The sequence below is a fragment of the Serinus canaria genome, chromosome 8 (assembly GCF_022539315.1).
Source record: "Serinus canaria isolate serCan28SL12 chromosome 8, serCan2020, whole genome shotgun sequence".
In the NCBI taxonomy this organism is placed as follows: Eukaryota; Metazoa; Chordata; class Aves; order Passeriformes; family Fringillidae; genus Serinus; species Serinus canaria.
In genome coordinates, this window is record NC_066322.1 from 21,643,296 (window position 1) to 21,661,040 (window position 17,745).

At 38.7% G+C, this 17,745-nt stretch overlaps 1 protein-coding gene across 6 annotated transcripts in view; it reads right to left on the reverse strand.

The window, feature by feature from the left end:
* Positions 1–4,779: 4,779 nt before the first annotated feature.
* The window catches only part of NEK7 (NIMA related kinase 7), a 69,179-nt gene continuing 56,213 nt past the window's right edge, over positions 4,780–17,745 (reverse strand). For 5 of the 6 annotated variants that reach the window (XM_050977383.1, XM_050977382.1, XM_018912073.3 and 2 more), the window contains one exon: positions 4,780–12,511. In XM_050977383.1, the coding sequence (XP_050833340.1) occupies positions 12,401–12,511 (111 nt within the window). In that variant the 3' untranslated portion in view covers positions 4,780–12,400. The remainder of the gene's footprint in view (positions 12,512–17,745) is intronic. The other variant, XR_007778057.1, reaches the window with a different exon arrangement.

Consider the following 17,745-nt stretch of genomic DNA (forward strand, 5'->3'; position numbering starts at 1 on the left):
GCATAAGATCCAATCCCACACTGTCCTGGAGCACAACTTGAGATCTTCGATCAGGCAAATCTTCAAAATTCTCCATACTGTGGCCTCTCAATTTTCTCAACAGCTGCCATGTGCAAATTGTTTGGTGATCATCCTTTGTGCTCAGCTGAGCTGACAAAGCCTGCTCAGAGGCTCCTAGCCCAGCTTCTACAGGACTCTGGCAAAGCAGTTTGCAATGTTGCCAGATTCCCAGAATGCAAATTGATTTTTTGTGTCCCACTAGGGAGATGGGGAAGGGAATGATCAAAGCCATCTCACCCTCAAATCACAGCAGAGGTGGGTGAGAAAGCAAGCACAAAACTACTGGAGAGTAAGAAGAGGATACCAAGCCAGGTGCTGTGAAAGGGGTGTGACATGGAAAGAGAAGATTCCCAAAGCACAGGGTGGAGCAAAGCTAAGGGCAAAATGCAGAACCACCAGCTAAGCACAGTGTCTAATGCAGGATCCCACAGAAATTGGGAATGCTAAAAGAGGCCAGAAGCACTGTAGGAACTGGCTCCACTCCAGAAAGAGCAGGGACCAGGACTCCTGCTCACTCAGACAATTTGCTGTGAAGTGTTCTGCCTGGGAACATCTGTGTGGAACATGATGGAAGCCTGCACTGTGTAAGCTGCACACGAAAATGAAATGGAAAGTGAGACATAATTAGAGTCAAACTGTTCAACACAGGTCATTAGGGTAAAAAGTGTGCCATGTTTTTCCATACTGAGCAGCAGATCAGCCTTTCCAATGACAGGCAAATGATTTTCTCAGATACCCAGTTTAAAAGCATCTGCAACACCCACATCCACAGAATAAATGCTCAGTACACGAGAGTCATCAAGTCCCTTGATGGTGGTCCATGGAGTTCAATGGAGCAGGTATTCCCACGCTACACACCTTAAATGACCCAGCCAGCACTTCCCTGCCTGTAGAACAACCCGTGGCCAGGCAGGAGCCCGGCAGAGGCTGCACAAGCTCAGCTGCTGGAGGGAGAGCTCATCCCACAGCCTGCCCCGGAACCGGCCTCCCTCTCCTTCAGGGGTCAGTGTCTGGTAGGAAATTGTCACACTGAGTGCAGATGGACAGATCTACTGCATCTTAACTCTGGGCAGACTGAACTACCACTTTTACTCATTTACAAACTGAACAAAATGCCGCACAAGCCAGAACAACTAAAGCTACAATATTAATTCATGCAAGCATGATCTGTTAAGAGTTTGATAATTTTTAACAAATATGGCAACAAAAAGTAGTCCTAAGACTATGACAACATCGTTTTCATATGGCAATTATATAACTAATTTAAAAAGAGGCATGTATATGTTTCCTATTTATTTACTGGAGCAGAGCAAAAAATATTCTGAAATACCTCCAGCAGCCTGTGTTCATTTTAGGGGACACGTAAATTATTTTAAGGGAATAATACATCTCCAAGGACATTTTAATGGATTAAATGTCAGGAATGAAATAGTGCATTTCAACTTAGCTAGGACCTTAAAGAATGAATATAAAGACAATTATTGAGAGGTCTGAAGAACACGATTGATTTCTTGCAATTTAAACTCAGAGGCACTTCGTGCACTCAAAAAGAATTTTTATTTGAAGTTTTCATTACATAAAACTATGAAGTATGTAATGATATAATGCTGACAATATTTTAAAGTTTATGAGAGAACTGCAGAGTGTCTGATTTAAAAGGAAGTTGTGTTTTAGGGCTGCATTTTAAGTACAGAATTTTATGCTCAATTACTGTGAAATAAATTACAGTTTTGATCTCCTTTCTTTTTCTAGTTGTTTTAGCAGTAGCTTGATGGTCCTATACAAAGCCAGAAATTCAATATCATGAGGAAATAAAAGGGCCAAATTCCAACAAGAGCCCCATAAAGCAAGAAGTTATAAATTTGGAAGGTGCTTTGCTGCAGGCAAATGGCTGCCAGCATTCCAAATCAAGCTGTGAGGCAACACACTGCAGATGTACCTGTGCTCAATACAGAAAATATTCTCACACAGACACACCACTTAAGTTACAATGGGATTCTGTTCATTATAATGGCACTTGGATACTACTCTTACCTAAAAAAAAAAATCAAACCATGTCTAATTTAACTTTCATACAGAAAAAGAAATATAAATCATTAATAGCAAAACATGCACAAAATTCTCATACCACCCTGTGGTAGAATGCTCAGTGTATGTGTAGGTTGCCTTTGTAAAACCTGTGACAGTTTTTAGAGCTATCAGTGCTGTTAAAGAAAACATCCAAGACTGAAGGCAACAATAAATGGGAAGAATATGGTACCTATGAGAAGTAATACGTTCAATTTCATTGATATTACCTGAACATCCATCTGTTTCTATCCATTTGGGACCATTGTCATCAACATACGTACTCTGAGAAAACAAAAATTAAAGTAACTGTCCAATAAAATATAGTTTTATAAATAGATTGCTTACCATCTTTAACACTTACTGAACAGGCAGAACTTTTTAAAAAAAGCATTTTAGCTCAAAACCATCACCTTTTGAATCATTACTGCTGTAAAGATGACAGCTTTCCAGTTATTGCACTGGTGGAGTTTCACAAGGTCTTCTTGGGATTGTGACATTGTGAGGGATGGCTCAGCAACAGAACACCAGTAACAGATAAGGGTCACCCACACCATCCTCAGCCCTTCTGCTTGAGCTGACAATTGACAGTGAACTGCCCACTGCTTCTCCAAACTCCAGGCAAGTGGGTCATTCCTTCCAATTGGTTATCCCCAGAGAGGAGCAGGAGCTGGGGGAGGAAGGCCAGCAGCCCAGAGGCCCCGTGCTGGCTGCTGGATCAATGGGCAGTGTCAGCAGGCTCCCAGTTAATGATGCTGGAGCCAGCGCCAGCCTCGCTCCGGGCCAGGCTTACCACAGGTACCCACACACAGGGCACAGGGCTCTGGAAAAGCCAAGTAATTGCCTCATTCTGCAGTATGAGGAGGTTTTTGTTAAAGGCATACACCTTGCATTTTATGTTCCTAGGATCAGCCCTTAGACTGGAACAAAGAAAAGATGTTCACATTCACAACAGTGCCATGTGACAGCCAAGGGCAGCCAACAGCATCTGTGTGACTGCAGATCCACTTACAAAGGTTTGCTACAAAGAAGAATGCAGTGTTTTGTAAGCCTTGCTTATGTGTGTGAAAATGTATATAAATTTCACATTTATGGAACAATTTTTATTATCATTTTATGGTGAGAAGGGTTTGGCAAACACACAAAACCCACAAAAAAATAACAACCACCAACCAAAAAAACACACCATGGGAAAATACAACCACAAAACAGGGGAACCCTTGTCCTGTTCTGTGATAAAAGGATGGAGCAGTTAAAGTCATCTCTGTATCCATGTATGCTCTGGAGTGGAACAAGTGAATTATGGAAATGGGATAACTGTACAAGGTTCTTCAAATTACTGACTTCTTATTATTGGATGTTCCATGCAAACTGCCTACAAAAACTCCCCCACTCGAGGCAAGAGTTTTCAGCCAGGCTCTGTTTCAGCCCCAAACACGCAGTCCAGACCTCTCAGCTAAAGGAGAAAGGACAAGGAGCCTTTCCTCTGAATTCAGCCCAGTGCACCCTGCAGCTGGCGGCCCCCATTTTTCCAAAGCCTGTCTCAGAGGCCACAACACTAAAAAATACTCTCCACAGTAACAACATTTTAGCATCCCTTTCTACCCTGCTAACTCAATAAAAGTTTTTAATGTAGTCCTCAGAAAGTTGTCTTATGCCTGACTAGCAGTGCTTCTGCTTCCAGCTATAGGCAGCAGCATTTTAACTACTCACCCCAGACTCAAGCAAGACATCCATCTCTGGAGGTTGAAATCGGTGCAACTCCACTGTCCACACTTCTGGAAAACTCTTTCCCAGTAAGGAAAAGTACAGCAGGAAGAATTTTACTCCTAATCATTATGCAGAAATCAGAATCTAGAATAATTATTTGTTCCAGAATGAGGAACAAAAGTTATTATTGATAAAAATGCATTTTAAATTTAAAAGCAATAAAAAAGTTAAAAATGCACACCAATTTGGTAATTACCTTCTCAAATATTCTCCCACAAGAGTAAAAGCTCTAAATCATCTGCCACTCCTTTTAATTTTTTTAACCTTTGAACAATTTTAAAAGCTCCAGTACAAGAATTACACACAGCCACCACCACCCTCCAGCCAGACTGGTAACTGCTAAATTATATTTTATAACATCAATAAATTATTCTTAGCTTACAGAAATTGTTTCCTCAAAGAACTTGACAGATTTGAAACTGAATCTGACATATTTTATATTTGCTCCCAAGAAGTTTGTTGTCAGAAGTTTCAAGTTTTCATTTAATACAGGGCAAAATTTACCAAAAAAAAAAAAAAAAAAAAAAAGGCAAAAATTACTGCTCTGAAATCTGACTCTGCTCCAGTCATTTTCTTCCTCAAATTTCAATTTTGATAAATCTCTCCAAGCAAGTTTCCACCAACACTTGAGTTTAAAGTAAGGTTCCCATAACCAGCAGTGATCTGACACCTGCTGGCTTCATCCTCTTCCCATCCCATCCCAGTGCTAAGCTCCCTTCCCCAGAGAAACAGGCTACAGAAAACAGAAGCAGAGTTATCTTCAGGATCCCAACTTCCCTGCTTCACCATGGTGGACACAACTGATCTGCCAGGAAACATTTAGCAGATTTGAAAGGTAACAATTGAGAAAATCCAGGCCACAAACACCACAAAACATTTGTATCAAGTTTTACTGCTAAAAGTTTTATTTTACACTCGAGTTGCAAATGAATACGGTGTACACATCATACAGGAGCAGAAGTACTACGTGAACATATTTGTTAGCAAAAACAAATTTCCAGAAAATAAAACATCCTAAGTTCTCTCTTTGTCCCAATACTTGACTTACCTTTTTGCAATATAAAGAACATTTGAGGAGTGACAGAAGAACAAAGAATGGCCACAGCTTGTAACTGAGGAGTTTGGCTGCACACAAGGCAAACAAGGTTTACAGCGAGGCACTGGAGCAGGCTGCCCACAGAAGCTGCTCAGTCACCCTCCCTTGAGGGTTTCTAGATCTTGCTGAAGCCTGAAGCCCTGCTCTGAATTCAGCACTGACTCAGCTCTCAGCAGGAAGCTGGACTAGAGACTTCTCTCAATGTCCATTCCAATCTGAATGATTATAAAATTTGATTCAAGCACAGTCAGCAGCCAAATAGAAACAAATCAATGAATGCCTCCTGTTTTCCCCACTCCCAACAAAAAAACAACACTCATCTTTAATGAATCATCTTTACAACAGTCCAGCATGACTGAAATCACAGGAACAAGCAGCAAATTAAGTCTACTGAAGAAGACCAACACCACATTAAAAGGCCTTTGCATAATTCAAAATTCTTTTTGTAACAGCAAACACAGACTTTTTAAATTGCTCTTTACACATCTGCAATTATCAGCTGTATAACAATACCAAATATATTCCTAGTCATTTTCAACTGGGAGATTTCCTGTCCACACTGAGAAAGTTTCTATTGCCCTTCATACACTGGCAATGTCATATTCCCTGCAAGTATCCCAGGGAAGCCAGAGAAACAGGGACTGGGAGCTGGAAAGGAAGTAAGGAATCCCAGAACATCTGTTTTATCCTGGGGAGCATTTCTCTTCCTGGCTGAGACCTCTATCTATTGCTAGGGTTTAAATGAAAAGCAAGTGGAACTACCAGGAAGGACTCAATTTGCTATTTTGAATTGGAAATTGTCTAATTGCAATTTTCTGTCAATTCTGTCAAAAGAACTAAGGCAAACACCCACCACTAAGGCAGCTGCAGAAGAACTAACTGCACAATGTGATACAGGCAGGCAACAAGGAATAAATATAAAACCTGAAAAGTACTAGAAATTTTTTTTTTGTGCCAGCAAACAACTGATCCTCTAAAAGAAGATAATTACCCTGGTGTAAATAAAAAGTCAACAAATGTGTGTATACCCACAGGAAATGTAACATCCAGCTCTACAATCCCCAATTCCAAAACAGAAAACTTTTCAGTTTTACAGAGATTTTAGCTTCTCAATCTCAACATATCTAAGGATAATTATAAGCAGTCAAAGGCCAGACAATTTAACCAACAGTGAATCTCTGCAAACACACAATCCCCCACCTCTGAAAGACTGATAAATTGTGAAGTCAGACCATGTACCCCCACAGAAAACCATGCAGCCGTCAGAGAGGCAGCTTTGGTTTGCCTTTGTGTTAGGGCAGCGTGGGTAGAGGAGCAGCAGAGCACCGAGCTCACTCCTGCACCTGGAGGGTCTGGGGGCACAGCAAGAGAGGAGCCTTGAGCCCAACTCTGGGCACAGCCAGGGAAGCTCTGAGGCACGTTCTTATTTCAAGCAATAATTAAAAGCACTGAAATCAAGTTGCTGAAGCAGGAAAACAACTGTTAGCTGTAAGTGCAGCAACAAGACAAAGTTACACACAGTAAATACAAAGCAATTAAGGGAAAAATCTCTTTATCTGAAATGACAGAAAACTGAAGGCCCAAATTCAAGGACTTCTGACATACTTGGAGAAGCAATCTGTTCCAACTCTCCAGTACTGAAATAATCAGATTTGTGGGATTCAAGTCTCTTTAGAACACAAAACAAGCAGTAATTTGGTGGAGTTCCTTCTTCAGCACACAAAACAGTGAAAGCCCAATGACAGTTTAGTCCTGTCAATTTTGATACTTTGAAGGCAGAAAAGAAGCCAAAATGACACAGAGGTTAAATCAGTGAAGATAAAAGGTAAGAAAGAACAGATAGTGAAGAGGGCTGGATTCTGATACATCTAACTGAGACATTTGATACCCAGGCATGGGAGAAGTGCCAGAGATAGAAAGGTTGTGGCCTTGGAAAACGGGCAAGTAAAATTGTCAGGGACGTTAGAAAATAGTCTAGAGTGAGTCAGAAATAAAAATTAGATCTTTGAATCTGAACAGGTCTGAGGCTGGCTGGATCCTAAAGGAATAATCCAGAGATAGAACCATGGGAGAACCTGACTATGGGGGAGAAGCACTGGATTTTTGGGGCATTCAAATGAAGTGCAACATTAAAAAATTCCAAAAACAAACAGGAGAGAGGGTGTTTAGGTGCATGAAATCAGAGGAGAGAGAGAAATAAAGGACCAAGTATTAAAAACCAGAAACAGTTAGGATGATGGTGCCACCCCCTTAAAGACAGAAGAAAAGAGAAACTTGGTTGCTACTGAAGGAAGGAATTCAGTGAAAGGAATGAGAGGCATAAAAGATACAGAAATAAAAGGGGCAAACTTGCAAAGTTGAGAGGCAGAGAAACTCAGCTCAGAAACAGATCCTGAGAATAAAAACAACTTTGGAAAGGAACCTGTCATGCAACAAAGTCAGGACTGAAGATTTTGTATCAAGAATGGATGGAGAATGAATATAAACAGCAGATCTGCAAGCAAGCTCAACAAGAAAAAGCAGGTGAGATAAAAGGGGTTTAAAAGTCCATTTAGGAAGAGCATTGAAGCAGGTAAGGCAAAGATGAGTCCAAAGCTGTGTTGTGCTGACACACTTTTCAGATATTCAGAAAGGCTGGAATGGAAATTAAGAACTTACCAGAGATTATTGTCTGGAGGGAGGAATGGAGACAGGGTAGTGTGAGAAGCAGCCAAAGAAACCATGTACAGAGAAGCAGACAGAGATAAAAATAAAGACCAGTGAGTAAAAAGAAGTGAGGCCAATGAAGGAAGGAGGCAGCAGTGAAGACGAAGGAGTCAAAAAGGTTAATAGACTGGAGATCCCAAAAGGAGTGAGTGACAGGGTAGAGGAGAGAGAAAGACAGATAAGCTGAAAGAGAGCAGGTAGTGATCAGAGAAAGGGAATTTAGAAATGAGAGATAATAAAGTGAACAGTATTTAGCAAAGACAAGGTCATGGGAATGATTGAGGCAGTAAGAAAAATCTATCTAAAACTAGAAATCACAGGCATTGGGCTGGAAAAACAGAATGAAGAACAAAGGATTAAAGTACTCATCAGGGGAAAGGAACTGGCCTTGCCCATGGGAGGGATGAAATTTGAAAACACTGAAATGAGCTGAGTTTAGCAAACACACAAAGAAAGATGCAAACTAATGACCACTAGGAAAATTAGACAGAGGATTTCAAACCAGGAAGAGGGTAAGGCTGACAACAGGACTAATAAAGCAGAAGCCAGGGGTCACAGAACTTTAGCGATGAATATGAATGGAAAACACTTCTTAAAAAGCATCAGAGAAGGGAATAAAGTTTAAAAAACAACTCTAAACATCTATATTTGAGTAATGTTCAGAAACGTAAGTAGCACCCCAGCAAGCAGGGTCCACACCTCTATTTCCCTCCTTGTCAGAAAGATTTACTCACCCAGATCAAACCAGAAATCAGAAATTCCAAAGGGCACTGCCAACACTGCCACTGGCTATATAATATGGACATATGGCTGGGTTGGGAAAATTTGGACTGTTGAAGTAGATAAAGACTATTAAAGACTATTAAAACTTATGAAATACCAGTGATTTGACCTCTGCCATCCAGCACCTTTATGTCTTCACAAAACAAGACCAGGTGGCCTTCACTGGCTCTCCCTCACATCACCTCCTGCTCCTACAAGCTCACACAGCCAGTGCAGCATTCACCAACACTCCAACTCAGCTCCTAAGAGTCTCACCACACTGCTTAATCTCTTATCTTTGCTGTTACACAGACAGATTGCTGCAAACAAACATCACTGCAATTTTGGGTCCCATTCAGAGTTATCTGAGAACCACTGGCATAAAAGTTCTTCTCCATTTCCAAGCCTCTGTCAAGAATTTCACTCTACGGCTTTCTTAATCATGAGCATGAATAAAACACCAGCCTTCTCAGACACTTCTAATACTGCATTTCATCTCCTGCTATACTGGCATGTTTTTAAAGTTTCTGCTCATTACAAAAAGACAACACACTTCTATTGCCTGCTCATACAATTGGGAGCTGGATCATTAGGACTGCAACAAAACAGGGGAGAAAACCCAAATTATTCCCTGCTACCAAACCAGTGACACGCAGAGAGAATAAAAAGTGAGCTGAGCACATCATTTCTATCTACTCTAGTGATTACTGTTTATTCATGTGTGTAGATGTGGTTCACTCAAAATTACTGAAATTACATAAAAACCAGCTGAAATATTAACAAGAGCTCACTGGACAGGACTGAGGCCATAACAGCAGCTCTTTGTTATTTTTTGCTTTATTACATATTTTAGTATTAAAAATTATTTTAAATTTAGCTTAAAATTTCAGTTTAAAACACACAACATATTTGATATAGTATTTTTAGATAATCTTTTATAAATAATAAAAAAATGAATCTTTTTTTAGTGTACTAACTTTTGTTACAGTCAAGAAATCTCATCTAGAATCAACTACTGGAAGCAGTAAGTTGTCCACACATTAGGCAGCATCTACTATAACATATATATCTCTAAAAAAGAAAAGTTTGAAAAAATATAATAGAAACACTATAATTTTTACATTACATTTATTATCTGTATGTTTTATTTCTACTGGATTACGGCACAGTAGGGGAGCTTTTGAGACAAAGGGATTTTATGCAATGTCATTCAAAGCACAAAAAGTTCACTTCTGACACAAGTTAATACTGGAGCATTACTGAAATAAAAGGAGGAGCTGGTCAGACATTTTGGGTAGAAATGTAAAATTTTTTCTATAAAGAATATAAACACATAATGCCATAGCTTAAAATAAATAGTGCCAAATGTTATCATCAACATATGAAAAATAGGATGGTGGTTCAGAAAAGAAAATACTTTATATGCACATAGCATACATTGGAGTGTTGTAACAAGACTTATCATTTTCATGTTACCAGGTATTTCACTTCAGGGAGAGATTCTACAATCCCCACTTATGTAAGCAGTTCTATTAACCCACATTGGCTTTTTAATCACAGAGTTTGGTACCAAAGTCAGGTGCACCATTCATTTCACAGATTTTAAGTCAGGAACAACTATTTCTTTTCCTCAGCACAGTATTTAATCATAAATACAAAAAAACCCTCCACATTGTTAAAAAAAATTAAATGCTTAAGTATGCACATTTGCTAACTCTTAAAACTCATTCTTTTACTCAACATACCGTTCCAGAGGAGGGATATCTTTCAGCAGTTTCTGGCAGGAAAAGTTCAATACTTCATGCATAATATTAGATACAAACAGCCTGCATTGCATTTGGGGGCTTTTTGGCGATTTTTAAATGTTCTAGCACATTTCAGAAAAAAAAAAAATTTGAGTTCTTGCGCATAGTAAGAACTAATTCTGGGAGTCAAGCAAATATTGTGCTGCTTGTTTCAATACAAAGCATTTTGTTCTATGACTTGTGAAACATTGTTACAGAACATAATCATCATGTTTTAAATTATATAACCATTTAATAAATGAAAACAAATCTAGAGGTTGCTAAACATAAACCAAAATTTCTCAAATACTTCTTTCCAACAAACTGTTCCACTGAAGTTCTATAAGGTTAGGTGCACACAGAAGTGAGAAATAAAACTACAGTTTCATACAATTTGTCCTACAAAACCTGGAACCAAAAAATAAAAATATATATATTAAGATAAGCTGATGATCTGGCACATACCATCTAAAAACGCCACCCCCCTTCTTTTTTTCCAAACACAATTTTCATAGTATTTGTAGTTTTAAAAAAATATAAAACCAAAAACAACCCTGACCCCTCCCTTGAACACAAACTCCACAAATGCTTTTTTATTCTTTGAGTGTTATATCAAATAAAAATAACAGCTGCACAGAGAAACAAACTAGGAAAAAAAATAATCTGGGAATGAGGGATGTGACCGCATCTAGAACCTATTTATGTATGTACATACTTCTGCTTTTTCTGAACTTTTTACCCACATAAAGAAAAAGACTTAACTGACACTAACAGCTCCCTAGCTGCTATCAGTGATAAAAATTACATTTTGACAGTTCAGTAAAAAAAGTTCAGTCTTGAAACTCAAGGAATTTCATTTCACTCTCCATTTTTACCACATTTAAAAACAAGACACATTCCTTCCTTAACAATGAAAATATTATACAAGCATACCCCAAAAGGCACTAAGGTCTAACAAAAATATTCAGCATCTCCTTTTAAACTAATAAAGTATCTGTAAGATAGTTTGCATATATAATTATTTTCCAAATTAAGGCGTGGCAACATTCTCTTAAACATAAAGCTATAATCTACTTCTGCTAAATATAAAACTAAAGTCTCAAGATATAGTATACAAAGATCATATATTTATGTAGAATACATTTTGTGTTATACTAGACTATTATATCTTTGCCAAAACATTTCAGTATTTAGGAAAAAAAATTAAAATTTAAATATATTTTAAGGTAATTCAAATTATTTCAAACACAAAAATCTACAAACAGTGACATATACACAAACAGCTGGGAAGTTGTAACTTAAAGATCACATATCTTTTAATCAGACCTGCTCAAAGGACAGCCACAAAAGAACCCTATTGGCTACAAGAAGCATCTGCATGTTTTTAAGGCTGAACTATGCAGACTCCCATTGCCCCAGGGCAGTGCTGCACAAGTCTATTGAAAAGGACCCGATTGCTGAATCAACACCTTAAATTTTCCCAGAAAACCTCCAACAAATGTTTTGTGTATTAAGAGAGACTAACAAAACAAAAGGGGACATTACAAAAATTTCAGCATGACAATTTTTCCTGAAATTATTTTTCCATTGCATTTGGCAAGCAGAGAACTAATTCTATTCCTTGTCTACTCTTACAGCAGGAACTGCAAACTACAATTCAATATAAAATACAATAAGCTCCTGTAGTAATTATGTTCCTCTTGGAACAAAGATTAAAATAAAGTTAACTGTGCTGATTCATACTTTCCATAAATTACTAAAAAGGTGAGAGATTCAGACATTTTGCTTCTCGATAATAAGCCTAATATCTGTATCATGTGCAAAAGTGCAACTGTGTTTTAGAACTGAGGCCCAACTGAATACAATTTTGTTATTACAGAAAGTACACTTGAACCCACTAACATGGAAACAGCGGTTCACAGCATCTTAAAATTACACTTTACATATTTAAACCTGTTGTACGACTGCAAGTTAATAAAAAATACAAACCCAAGAAATGAACAGAAAACAACAAAGCTTGTATATAAATTGGTTTACAATTCAAAGCACAACAGTAAGCTTCAAATAATTACATTTGTGTGACACACACGGGGAGGTGGGATGATTTATTGCAAGCACTTGGTTCTTGCTGCTCCTTTCGGGGCTCGCAGGCAGTTCAGCTGCTGGCGGTGTGTGCGTGCATGCGCTTCGCTACATCGTACACGTAGGTGATGTCTGGGCGCTTCTCCGGATCCGGGTTGATGCACATATTAACTAATTGTCGCAGCTACGAGAGGGAGAGAACATGACAGGAGTGTTGGCCTTCTTACAAGCAGGATTTGTGCATGATCAAATTCAAATGAAGAGAACTGGCCAAAAGGAGGCAAGAGGCGATTCTGCACAAGCACACGGGCAGCCCTCCCTCGCCGCTCACACGCTGCCTTATGCAAACGCGCACGCAACGCGCTCCCCTGATTTCTGCATTGTGCACTGCTGGCCAGAAAAACTGAGGTGCAAATTCAAGTTCTAATCCTTTCAACATACAACTTTAGACATGCATTTAGACCAGTCCCACATGATTTACAGGAAATTCCCCGTGTTTCTGAAGGGCTGTGCCTGCAAAGCCCAGAAGACTGAAAGGAGCACAGAGCACAGGTAAACGAGCCCTGCTTTGCTCAGTCGGTCCCCATACAGGAGCTAGCCAGCAATAAATGGCATTTCTGCCTGACAGGGCCCAACAAACAAAAGGCAGTGGTGCTCCATCTAACACACAGTTAACCCCCAGAACCTCCTGCTGCCAGAGGCTACCAATACACACACATTCAATTCAGCTACTGAACAAATTAAACCCACTGAGGGCTACCTGTTACAAGGACTCCACCCTTGAGGAAACATCTGAATATAAAACTGGAAGCTGAGAAAGTATTTTGGGCAAGTACCGTATTATCCTGGCCCTGTTACTCCACTAGTCCACTGCTGCAGACATGATATTGGAATAAATAAGCTTTGGGCTACATCCTGATACATATCCTTAGGATTATATTGTTTATAGTGGTCTTTATGTAAAGAAGCACAGAATTAACAAATATTCCCAAAAGGCTCTATCTGAGAATAAACAAATCACTATGACCAGAAAATTCCATGTTTCCAGAAGCACCATAACCTTTTGGGTATTTTTAACAGACATATTCAGCATAAGCAACCCAAAAGAAGTTCCACACCACCTCCATACTTTGCATTCCCTTCACAAACTGTCAGGACGTTTTCAGGTTTTTCTCCCTTCACTGATATGCCTAAAAATTTATGACATTAGAACTTAATATATTGTATGGATAACCTTCTGATAGGGCATCTATTTTAAATTGTGTGCATCTCCTAAGCATGTTTTAATGTGGAACGTACCTCTTTCATACTGACTTACTAAAATGTTCACAGTGCTTTGCAATAACAATTTAACCAACTCTGAAGAGTTTCCTTTATGCTTTTAAGTAGCTTTGCCAAATCCTCCTGGACCTCCTTATAACATTGGGGAGGGAGGGGGAGGAGGACACTCCAAACACATTGTAATCCAGTCTTCTATGACAATATAGCAAATTTAGTTTGGTCTCCCAGCCAGTACTACTAGGTAAGTTTATTGAAAAAACATCTTTAATTATTGCAACTAACACAGAGCAACCTCATCACCCTTATTATTCAAAAGTAACATAGGCTGCCTTTTTAAACCTGCCATTGGAGAGTTTCCTTCCTGCTTTTTTAGAAAAAGAACAAGAAGGATTTTAAATTATAATTATACTCCTTTCACTTTTCTGAAGATTAATTTAAATGCACAGGAATAGGAATTCCTGAAGTTAAGGAAGAAGCACCACATATCACTCTGTAAAGCTTTGTCCATTAGCCCTTGCAGATAAACTGTACATAATGTACAGATTTTTTGTATTCAACAGTATAAAATCTATGTCATTAGACATCCCATTCTTTAGCAAGAAGAGCTTAATATTAAAAATGAGCTAGTTCTGAAGACAGTGGTCAGATTAGCAGATTGAAAAGAAATATTAAATCAAAATAATCTGTAACAGACTTGCTATTTGCATTTTAAATACATTAAGTATATTATGACTGATGGAGTTATAAAAGCCATCATATTGCTTCTGGCAGTCAATAAATAAAATACAGTGCCAGTGGCAATAAAAACTATTAGCCTGCAATAACTCCCAAACATTTGAAGAACAGAATACTCGAAATCATTAGCTACTGTAAGAAATACTAATTGCCAGCATGTAATACAAACATGCAAGCCAAACAATCTCCTGCAGAAGACGCAGGTGGGACACAGGGTAAGCAGGAGGCAGAGTGTAAGCAGAGATGAGCAGCTTGCCATGCAACACCTCAGACAGCCTGCACAGAAACAGGAAAGACTGAAGAACATCCAACACCATCAAGCCTGAAATAAGAGTTAAATAAGCAAACATTTTGTGAAGAGAACACAGGTATAATTTATCTGCAAAATACATCTAATCCTGAATGTATACATTTCTCTTTCTCTTTGAAAACTTCCATCTGTTCAACATAGCTGCATATAGTGAACAGTCTTCATAAAGGACCTGGAAGGGTTAAAACCCACAAAGCCAACATCAGAGGGGAAGCAGAGTGGTTTTTCTCCTGTTTTTTCTAGCTGTTTATCAATACTTTACTGTATGCAGAGCAGCACAAATAGATCTTCAAGAAATTTACCTGTTGGTCACTTGAGGAGCCTTGTCACAGACCTCTTTAAAATGGCAGTTACTAAAATTACTGCAGTATCTCTATGCCCCTCTTCCCTTGGCAGGTCCAGAATCTCACTGGTAAGGCAGGAATGCTGAGCTGACCATGCCTGGGACACTGCCCAACAATAGTGCAGATTCCCAAGTAATTTCAAAATCCTTGAGCTCTTTTGAGCATTGTAACTGAACAGCAAACCCTTGAAAGAAGGTGAATTACTTCTGCTATACAGGATGAAAAATTACATGGGAACACAGCTTTCAGGAGTGAAACTGGGACACTGGATAGCACTGGTTATAGCACTGATCCTTTACTCCTACAGGAATATCCATTTCAATAAACCTGAAATCCATCTGTCAGCCCCTCTAGTACTAATAAAATTTCCAATGTATCAGAAAAGCTCACCAATGACACAGGAAGAGGCACTGGGAGTCTAAAATCAGACTATCATTAGAGATAGAAGTGATTTTTTACTACCTGGCACAGACTGGCCAAGAGGCAGAGCAGACTGAGCCAGAGGGACCTCCTGTTGCCTCCCCAAGCTGCAAACTTCTTTGTCTGCTTATTGTTCTTAACCTCCTCTGTGCACTTAGCACAGTGACTGGCTTTAGCCTGGAGCTTAGCCTGACACTGGAGCAGTGGGACACACTTCCTTTAACTCTAGCAGGTTTCTCAGCTATGAAATAAATAATTATCACTCAAGTCAGAAGGAGTGAGGAAAGACAGAAATATGACAGGCAAGAACTTTCCATTGTTAGCCAGCTGAAATAGAGAAATTTTCATATAGGGAAGTTTGGATAAAAAAACCACACACAACACCATTCTTGCTCTGAATAAAACATTCTCAAAGCCTTTTTCTGAGTGCTTTTCTCAAGACCTGCTGGCAGCTAACACTAACATTGTGGACCTGCTGGCTCCTTCTGCTTTCACATCTGGGTAGGAGGTTGGCAATGGACTTTAGAAGAAATGCACCTCAATCAAAGGGAAGATTTTAAAACTTGATCATGAAAGCAATGTGATACTAATATTAGCTGACAAGATTTTAAGAGTATTGATTGGAGGTGGCAAGGGAGGCCCAGCTTTGAATTCCCAAAAGCAGAACAGCTTTCAGTAAATGCTGAGTACTGGCTCTGAATACCCAATGTTTTTAAGGGATATTAAAAAATTGAGATATCCAAAGTCATTAAGCATCTGAAAATCTTGGTTTGTATCTACCACTGAAGTAATGCATCGTGAAAATAAATCTCGGACTATTAGGATTTCTAATCAAAGGTTTTTAAAAACATTACCCACCTGTCCACTTAATGGTACGTATTTCTGTCACACTCTTTCCTGATGACACAGATGTGACACAATTACAAACACATTACTCTTACAGAGGTTTCAAAACTTAGAAAAAATGTCACACCTTAAAACTCACTAAAAATCTACTTACAAAAAGTTAATTGAAAAAGTGTTTGTGTTATAATTCATAATGAAAGTATTTACACTTCTGTATTAGAGGATGCAGAGATCCATTCAGTGAAGTTTTTATTTCAGAGAAATCTTTTTCATAAAAAATTAAATGGGTTTTAATATTCAGTGATCCCTGATCTTAACTGCTCACTGAATATCTTTCTCACCAATTTAAAGGTCTGACATCTGTATTTCCAGTACAGGTGAAACATTTAGCACAGAATTCTAATATGACAGATCACACTTGTTTGTTTCTCTTTTTTACGGTTCATGCCAGCACAGTATTTTTCATACAAGTTCAAAATGCTTTAATAGTGCAATAGGTAATAAATGTATGTTTTCCAGGTACCTTAGTGAAGACACAAGTCTTCATAGCAGAACATGAAAAATATTCCCATGACAGTTTCCATAACTGATAGCTTCTTTTAAGAAATTGTTTTCTTACCTAACTTAATACCAATGATAGCTCTGATTCTCTCATTAAGAATAACTTACATGTATTTTGCAGATAACTGCCTTATCCAAGGTGCAGAAGTACATGTCTCCTTTGAAATAAATAGAAAGTAACATGTTGTGCTTTGCATATGTTTGCAAAACAAAAAACCTATACAGAAGTAAGGAAAAGCTGGAACCTCTCTCCCCACCCAAACTCTAAGACCTTCTATCTGGGCCAGACTTTGATATTTGCCCCTTGGCTAGTAATCCACATCTCCCACTTCACACTTAGCTGCAGCAAAGTAGCCTTGCAGGCAGGCCAACTTCAACGAACCACTAGTGGTATCATCATTAAAATCCTGCTGAAGGTCACCATGGAAACCGCCTGCTGAGGCTTCGCTGCTGCATTCGGCATCTCCTAATCAGCTACCATGTGAAATGCAAATTCAGACAGTCTGAAAATTAGTCAAGAAGAATAGAGGATGAGGATGCAGATATGTGAAATATTCATGTGCTTCATGGAAAAAGGAAGACAGCATGAATGACACAACAAAGAACGGCCCCTGACATTCTCGCTATCATTTTGCATTATTGTTCACACCCTACTGTATTTCCAGGCCTCCAGTTCTGAAGTTGGTTAGATGAACTGCCATATTCAGAGTCTACAATAAATAATAATTAAAAATGGCCAAGGTAAAATGACTAATCGGCAAACCCACAAAGAGCTAGAGTGTATAAATTACACAATAGATCATTATTTCATCCTTTGTAACATCATCAAATTCTCTTTTTAAGTCCAGTTGGTTTCATAAAAGGGGAAAATTGTCACTATAAATACAAAACAAAACACTGAGCAGTAATCTTTTATTAATA